At 27.0% G+C, this 9852-nt stretch overlaps 1 protein-coding gene across 1 annotated transcript; it reads left to right on the forward strand.

The window, feature by feature from the left end:
* Positions 1 to 1633, forward strand: LOC114376698 (probable sugar phosphate/phosphate translocator At2g25520). The gene has a single exon (XM_028334934.1). It carries the CDS (start codon positions 270 to 272, stop codon positions 1302 to 1304), a length of 1035 nt encoding a protein of 344 aa, XP_028190735.1. The 5' UTR covers positions 1 to 269; the 3' UTR covers positions 1305 to 1633.
* The last annotated feature ends 8219 nt before the right edge of the window (positions 1634 to 9852 follow it).

The following is a 9852-nucleotide window of genomic DNA, read 5'->3' on the forward strand; positions in this document are numbered from 1 at the left end:
AGTCTTTACTCAAAGTGAAGCTCTTGAATACAAGTACTATAAAATAAGCAAAATTAGTGATTCAATTGAATTCGAGTTTCCTTTTTAATCACCTGGTTTGAGTTTTGAAGGAGATCCAATCCAAGTGCATTGAATGCTGATCACCTGAAATTCCGCCAGATCTCTCCCTCTTCCACGCTCTTGATAAACCGAAACGAAGCAATATCCATCACACACCACTGTTAGGGTTAGGGTTAGGGTTAGGGTTGGGGGTGTTCTGAGAAACAACAATGGCGGTCTCCGACGGCGTCGTGAAGAAAATCGTCCTCTCCTACACTTACGTGGCGATATGGATCTTCCTCAGCTTCACGGTCATCGTGTACAACAAGTACATTCTGGATCGCAAGATGTACAACTGGCCCTACCCGATCTCGCTCACCATGATCCACATGGCGTTCTGTTCCTCCCTGGCGTACATTCTCGTTCGCGTCTTGAAGCTCGTGGAACCGGTTTCGATGTCTCGGGATCTCTACCTCAAATCCGTTGTTCCAATCGGTGCACTCTATTCACTTTCCCTCTGGTTTTCCAATTCCGCGTATATATACCTCTCTGTTTCGTTCATTCAGATGCTCAAGGCGCTTATGCCTGTTGCGGTTTATTCAATTGGTGTCATGTTCAAAAAAGAGGCCTTTAAGAACGAGACCATGGCGAACATGGTTTCCATCTCGCTCGGTGTTGCGGTTGCGGCTTACGGTGAAGCCAAATTCGATGCATGGGGTGTTACCCTGCAGCTTATGGCGGTTGCGTTTGAGGCGACACGGTTGGTTCTGATTCAGATTTTGCTCAATTCGAAGGGGATTTCGCTGAACCCTATCACCTCGCTTTACTACATTGCTCCCTGTTGTTTGGTGTTCTTGTCCGTGCCTTGGATTATCATGGAGTACCCTTCGTTGAGGGACAACTCCAGCTTCCATTTGGATTTCGCGATTTTCGGCACCAATTCGGCTTGTGCTTTCGCGTTGAACCTCGCGGTTTTCTTGCTGGTGGGAAAGACTTCGGCTTTGACAATGAACGTTGCTGGGGTGGTCAAGGATTGGCTCTTGATTGCGTTCTCTTGGTCTGTGATAAAGGATACTGTGACCCCACTTAACTTGATTGGTTACGGCTTGGCATTTTTGGGGGTTGCGTATTATAATCATTGCAAGTTGCAGGCTTTGAAGGCTTCGGAGGCGCAGAAGAAGACTCAGCAGGCTGATGAAGAGGCTGGGAGGTTGTTGGAGCAGAAGGATGAAGGGACTGGAAGGAAGAACGACAACCAGAACTGATCTCATTTTTGCTCACTCTCTTCGATTAATGTTGGATGAGGCAGGTTTTGTTTTTGGCTTTGTTGTCTAATGTACTGCTATTATTAGGTAATTATTATGATCGTCATTATTGTTATTATCGTTGTCATTATTATATTATTATTATTATTACTAATGTTACATGTTACATCTCCCAGTTTAATTTTCATACCCTTGTTTAGTTATGTATTGGAGGCTGAGATTGACGTTTGTTCCTTATATTACTGATTCGAGTTTATGGGTAGAGAATGAAGTTGCATTATGATTTGATAATTGATTAATGTTATGCAAGTTTATTGTGGAACAGCTAAGTTGATGGTTGTTATCTCTAAGTTTGCGGTTATAATTCTCGCTTTCGCTTCAAGTTTGCTTTTTGCCTTTATCATTGAGATTCGGATATTAAATGTGATACTGTGTCTTTGGCATTTAATTTTTGGGAGAAAGGAAAGATTCCTGTGTAACCTTATGTGTTGTGAAAATTAAGAAGGGAAATAGAAAACTAATACTGAATTCATCCTTCTCCCTTTCATAGAGCAATACAATGGATATATATATATATATATAATCCCCTAACAAACTCAATTCTAGAACCTACATCACTCTTATTATCTGTTATTTAATAACAAATCCTCTTAACACTTCTTTTGGGCCTTATATTATTTGTGCTATAACAGTATGTTTATAATATTGAACAATGCCTCTGTTTTAACTCTACTCCCCTGAATTGCATTTTTTTCTTCTGGGATCAAAGTCCATTATTAATAGTGGAGAGATTTTAGTGTGTACATCCCCTTAGCTACACGGTTTAAGTTTAGGAACTACTTTCTGCATGATCACCAGTCGTTTCTTTTAAATCCACTGTTTACGGTTTCCTATCGTCACATTCTTGGAACACCCCCTGATCTGCGTGTTTCATAGTGTCATCACGTTTTTAATACTCTATTTTATTGGATTTACTTTGCTCATTCGAACTTTTAGTGGACTTGTGTGGGATTAAAACTTACGCATTATGCATGATTTTTGCTATCTGTGCTGATCGGTAGTGAGTATTAGCCATACACGAGCAACCTCACTCATTTCCTTACGCATTTCTAGTTCCACTTTTGGTTGGTTGTGGTTGCTCTGCCAGTTCTTTCTTTGTTGTTTGGAATTTGATATGTTTCTTCCGAGAGTTCGTGTTAGTTCTGAAATTTGCTTTAAGGGGCATCTCTATCGGAACAATGTCACTTTTTCATTATCATTGTGGAATTCAAAACAAAGATAATGTAAATGGTCATGCCACAAGTTTCCAAGTGATTTAAACTGCAAATATACAGCGTCAACGTATCAATCATATAATTACCCTAAAATATTGGTTATGTATCCTTTCTTGGCCTGGTGGAAAATATTAGACCGTTCAATTACGAATAATGGGATTTAGGCATTAAAATAGAAACCACAATCCAACGAGGTTAGTCTAATGGATAGAAGTGCTCCTTATATTGATTGCCTAGGTTTGAGTAAGAAATGAAGACAACAGGTATGTTCGATAAATAAAAAAAATAAGTGCATTTAATTCAACTGAACTTTCTGGAAGAACTTTTAAAAAATGAAAAAAAACTCTCTTTAATTTTTATTTTTGTTGTTGTTGTTGAACATTCTATTACTCACACTATTGCTACTCTGGGTTCGGGCATCAGCCAAAATCAACCCTCCACGGTAACATCCTTTTGAGTTAGTAACCATTGTTTCTCCCGTATTACAAATCAGGTATAGTGGCTTCTATAAATCAAGTACTAATTTGATTCGCTATTTCATGCGCAATGACAAATAATTAGCTTGTCATCTAATGCAACCTGTTTCTCCATGCTTGGTATGAATTTATTTACTTTTCATGAAACTCATTTCTACCTTAACCGAGCTCTTGACCTTTTTCGGTAGGGAAATTAGTCATTACTCAACTATCAAATTCAACGCCATGATCTATTCTCAATGCATGTTTTGTTCCTCATTTTTGGGCCAGTGCTTCGGCCTTTTCCTGTGTATTTTGCACTGGGTTTTACAAAAGAAAATGTTTCTTGGACCAAATTCTTTTTTTTATTATAAAAACCTCATGAAAAAAAGGATGAGATAAAGCAAAGGTTCTAGCCATTGTGACATTACTTAGAACTAAATTATTTCTACATCTATGCTATATGCTCTATTTGGATTTGAAGTGACGGCAAAAAAGTAGAATATAAATAGAGTAAAGAAGATGTATTTTTTGGATGAATAGAAATAAGAAAGAAAAAATAAGAAAAAAAAATCTCCCTACATGTTTGAATGAGGAAAAGACCGAGTAAAAATAAATAAACAAATTATATAAAAGGCTCTTTATATTAATCATAAAATTAAATTTAACTCAATTAATACTTTTTACTACATTATTTTTCTTAGCATGAAATTATTTATTATTTTTGTTATAAAAAATTATTTAATTTTAAAAATTAAACAGCAACAACATCCTCCTCCTCCTTTTCCCCTATGTGTGTGTGAGAGAGACTTACAAAATAATTGCATTCTTTCCTATTTCTCTTCTCAAATAAATAGTGAAAATTTAGTATTTACAATCTTTTCTCATTCTTTTCCACTTTCAACTTTTCCATTTGCAATCAAACAAATATAGGGTCACTCTTACAACCACCTTACATTCAAGCAAACAAATGCAAGATATCATCGTCTTTCACTTTAATGATATTTTTAATTTCAAGCTATTGCTTATTAGAATATTTGATAACTTAATTTATAATTTATTTGGTTAATTTATAAATTTGCATGATCAAAAGAGAAGTGTTTAATAAACTATTTCTCCTCACTAGTTTATAATATCTTATTCAAACACTATATAAATTTAATTTTTATAATGCCAGATTATTTCAATAATCCATAAATAAAGAAATATCATAATTCATATCGTCACGGCAACAAAACTTTCACTTAAATTAAACTTTTAAAATAAGAAGTAAAATTTAGTTGGTTGAACAATGTAAATTCTTAGTATTTAAGTTCACTCATACAAATAAAAAAATAAACTTTTAATTTTCTCAACATAAGTGACAAAATAAAATTTATTGATAATTAAAAATTATACTGATAATAAAATTTAATGTAGTTTTTTAGACTTTGCTAGTTTTGATTTACAAATCAAGTTTTAGTTTATACGGAGTTAAACTTATGTTCATATGAAAGAGTTAATAATTAAGCAAAAGCTGAAAAACATTTAATGAAAAATTAAATGAGGAATCTATATATATATATATATATATATATATATATATATATATATATATATATATATATATATATATATATATATAATACATACGAAAATGTTTCAATAAGAATGCTTACACATGTAACTCCTAAGAGCTTAAAGCAATAAATTTATTTGTTTTTTTTAAAGAGAATTCATTTTAAATTATATAATAATTGTAATGTAATTATAATAATTAATTGCAATCATACTTTTTATAATTATAATTATAATAATGAAAATGATTAACAATGATTTATGATAATTATATATATTATATATTATACTCTTTTTTTTACTGTATACGTATTATACTTATTATTATTATTATTAAACTAATTTTTTATTAATGGATGCAAGTAGTACAAAAATTAATTGCCAATAATGAATATGAAATTGCTAAAAATATTTTATGCATAATTTTAAATAAACTTAAATGTAATTTTGATTTTCTTATTTTGCTCAATTCGTAATCTTGATATTTTTATTTTAAAATAAAAACATTTGGTCCATTTATTTTTAAAAATTCTACCATTTTAGTTTCATATTTCAAAATAAAGACATTTGGTCATTCTATTTTAAAAAATTCACAATTTTGATCCCATATTTTAAAAACTATCCATTTTAGTTCAATCTTCAATTTTATCCATATGTTTATTTCTTTGATTTCTTACATTATAATTAACTAAATTATTTTTTGATGATATATTAAATGAGTATGTTATGTCTAAAGTTCAACTATATCAAAATAAAAGAATTAAAATTTAGACAAAATTGAGGATTTGACTAAAATTGAAAATATTCTGAAATAAGATGATTAAATATATTTATTTTAAAATAGAGGAACAAAAATTATGGATTGAATAAAATATGAGGACTAAAATTGAATTTAATTCTTTTGAATAAATATCTTTGTTAACCTTTTTTGGTGTTCTTCACTATTTTTTGCTTGTGTTAAATTTACATTTATTTGCACACATAATAATTTATGCATAATTATTTGCATACAAATTAATTTTAAGATAATTTATGAACGATTATTTGCCTACAGAATAATTTAAAGGCAATTATGAAATTCAAAAATAAAAATTAATTTTTATAATATCTTCTAATTGAGCATAATTTTACAATAAACGTACATAATCATGAAATTGTTGGTATCTAATATATCTGTTTTTAATTCAAATCAAGTTGGAGAATAAAAGATGACCAAGGAATAAGAAATGACAAAAGAATGTATCTTCGAATATAATTTATCCTGGGATAAAAATATGTATCAATAATTAATTAAGTTAATATGTAAAAAGATTGATATAGATAGAAGAAATTTTAAAATTTAGAAATAAATAGAAATATCTTTTATTTGCATAATAAATTAACAAATAATTTAATTTTTATTTAATTAATTTATATGTTAAGATGCACAATTCTATTGTTTATGAAAAAACACATAATTCTATTGTGATAAAATAATAGTTTATATTTTTTTCTTAGGTGAAAGATCACATTGATACCCCCAACTTATTGTAATTAAGTAAAAAAATATTTTAAATATAAAATAAAAATATTCAACATGAAATAATCAATCATATATTTTTAAATATATTTAACTTAATTAATTTAAAATAATTAGGAGTAATATACATTTTAATTCAGATTAATTAATAACATTAATACATTTTGATACAAAGTTATAGCATATTCAAATTAAGATAAAATGTAACTAATTTATTGAGTGAACATAAATTTAATTCTTATTTTTATTATTTTTATATATTTCTTAAGATATAATAATTAATTGAATCTTCAACTGACTATTTATATTACACAATAATAATTAATAACTTAGAAATTGTTATATTTATGATACATTATTATATCTAGCACAAAAATGTTAATTTTAGTATATAATTCCAAATTTAAATTTTAAAATGTTTTATATCATTTTTCATAAATCAACATATATGTTACCTATGAAACGCGTCACATAAATTTAAGGTTTAATTTAAAAATATATAATTCAAAATGTCATTTTATAAATATTTTATTTTGATTTTTTATCATAACTAACAACTCAGATTGCAATGTTTTTTTTCCATGAATATATAAATTACTAACCTACTTAACATATAATTAATTAGTATTCCTCATATAATTAATTAGTATTTCTCTCATTGTATTTTTTTCAAAGTCTACCATATATATAACAACCATTAATAATATACAACAATAACCAATAACTAAATGGTTAGAATAAATAAGTAAAATTATAAATATTTATTATTATAATAGTATTAAAAAATATATTTTATAAAAATATTTAGAAAAAATATTTACCTGTGCATGGCACAGGTAATTTAGAAAAAATATTTTATAAAAATATTTAGAAAAAAATTATTATATATATATATATATAATTTTTTTCTACAGGGTGATGCCATATGATGGTTTCTTCTTTGTTCTCTCCAAAAAATAGTAAATATTTTTTTTTAATTCAAACAAATATAATCATGATAATTAACATGAACCATGTAAATTAGAACATTCGGATTTTATATTTATTCCATTTTTTTGAATTCCAATTTTGTGAATTTTCAGATTTTAATGGATATTAAATGCAATTAATTTATTTTTATTTGTTTTATTATTCTCTATTAAATACAATAAATTCAAACAATTTTATTACGATTACATTAAAAAAATAAATTTATCAACCCATTAAGTTTTAAAAAATGGTTTTTTTTTTTATCATAATAAATATAAAATAATTATTTAATTAGCCTAATTATATGTTTATTGATTATTCCGTTCAATTATTATCGAAAATAATTACAATTTAAACTTTCTGATGTTAAAAAATCAATTAATTAATACTTAAAAATATTTTTTTTTGCCTCAAAAGAAAGCATAAAACACATCATGAAAGTGAAAAAATTCTACTTAAGACAATATCCTTTATAATAATAATTTTTTAAAACATGTGTGCATATAAAAACACATTTAAATTAACATACCTATTAACATATATTTATTAAAATTTAAACTAAATAATTAATAATATATTAAAAAATTTAAACAATATATAAAATTATTCATATAAATTATAAAATATGAATTTAATACTTGGAAGGCAAAGCTACTAACTATATAAATGATAAAGAAGAATCCAGGTAACAACTGTTTGTTTGGGCTAGGCACTGTCTCAGTCTTTCTTTTTAATTAGGCATACATTCGTATCCAACACGGGGCCAACGTTACCTTCTACTATGCCGAGTGAGGTTACTCTAGTTTGGTAAAATTGTGAATAATTTTGTTTCATTGTTATTTTTTATTATTTGACATCGATGTTTAATTTGTTTTACATTTTTATTATGCATGTCGATTTTATATATTTAAAAGAGAAAGAAAAAAATTACCCAAATTTTTATTTAATGTAAATGGTTATAGTTATGCAAGTTCATTTTATTTTGGTGTTTAGAGTAGGTTGAGTCGATGTAATGTCAAAGGATGTTGCAACGTGTGTGAGTTGCGATTGTGATGGTAGCTATATGTATGACAATGTTTATTAGGAAGAAGTTTCATTAATAGCACCGGCCACAAGAATTCAAAGGAGTTTCCTATGTAGGTAATTCAAACTTCAAAATATCAACACTTTGGAAAATCAAGTGATTCAGGCATCACTAATTTTTAATATAAAATAAATTGTGTTAGAAGAAAAAAAAAATATTTTGAGTATCTCTAATAAAAAATTAATCATTATTTTTGATAAAACTACTTCATACCATTATCATGATTAGAAAAAAAAAAACACTTTGAAAATTAAGGGGATATCACTTTACCATTGAATACAAGGCAGAGGCTGAAAATTCAGTTGTGGATGCAATGTTGAGACGTTTTATGCTTCATTATTTACAGCGTTGAAAAACCCTCTTGGTAGATTAATTAGATTTCTTACAGACATTATAATGGGAAAATTTAAAGCTTCAATATTTGCAACAAATATATCAACCAATGCAGGATGGAGCAACTGATGACTCATTTTTTGTTTCCACAATGAAAAAGGTTGATAATGTATAAGGATTTTTTTTTTCTCTCTTGGAAAAAACTCAATGTACAAAAGTTGATAAAAAGTAATTTTATACTATCATTTAATAAAAAAATTATTATTATAAAAATTAACAAAATTATTATACATAATTGTTTACCAGAACTGAATCAATATTAATTAATTTTATATTTTAAATATTATATAATATTTTAAGTAATTTAAGTAATAAAATAATATAAATTATGCAGTAAGAAAATATAAAATTATAAATTAATATGAATGACTGTTTTATTATATATTTTATAAGATAAAAATAAAAACAATTGACAAAATAATGTATATCTATATATAATTCTTAAATTTTTATTTTTATCTATCTTAAAAATATTATAAATTACATTAAAAAAATAAGAACTAGAAAATTTTGGAAAATGTCACTTCAAACCGATTCTCTGCATTAAAGTTTTTACTAGTTTTCATTGACTTTAGACTAATTCGATCAGCTATTTACTAATCTTAAATCGACTTTTTTTTTTTTTTATAGAATTAACAAACTGAACACTAAACTAGATTCTAATTAGACTTGTCAAACTGGTTGTTGCGATTTGATTAAAACTGTGTATCATCATCCTTCGTAGAGAAGTACTTTTATCCCATTGAAAAAGGACACACGAATCAGCTAGGCTTTTTTTAACCAAAAATAAAATAAAATCAATGGTAGGTTCGTATACTGACACGATTCGGATCATTTATAGTTAACTTTCTCTTGGATTAAATCATAAATGTTCATTACATTTAACTGTCCACAACAATTTATTAATTTGTGTTATAATTGTTCGACTGGTCACAAGATTGATCCATTAATAAAGATTCACCAGTTGACATCAAAATTGTTCATTGTCAATTTGTCACTAGGTTTGGTCAATTATCCAATTTTTAAAAACATGAACTAATCTTCCAAAGAAATCAATTAATTTTCATCAAAATTAGAGTAAATTATAACAGCCTTCCCTTGACTTTTATCAAACTACACATAATATTATTATTTTTTTATTTTTCTACACTAACTTTTATTTAAGTTTGAAAATATTACAATATCACTCACTTATGTTTTTGAACTTTAAAAACATTAGATTGAAACGTCAAATTTTACACTAGCATTCTCTACAAGAAGGTAAATGTAATGATTTAAAAAATAAAATTACTTTGAA

Source organism: Glycine soja, chromosome 11 (genome assembly GCF_004193775.1).
Source record: "Glycine soja cultivar W05 chromosome 11, ASM419377v2, whole genome shotgun sequence".
Lineage (NCBI taxonomy): Eukaryota > Viridiplantae > Streptophyta > Magnoliopsida > Fabales > Fabaceae > Glycine > Glycine soja.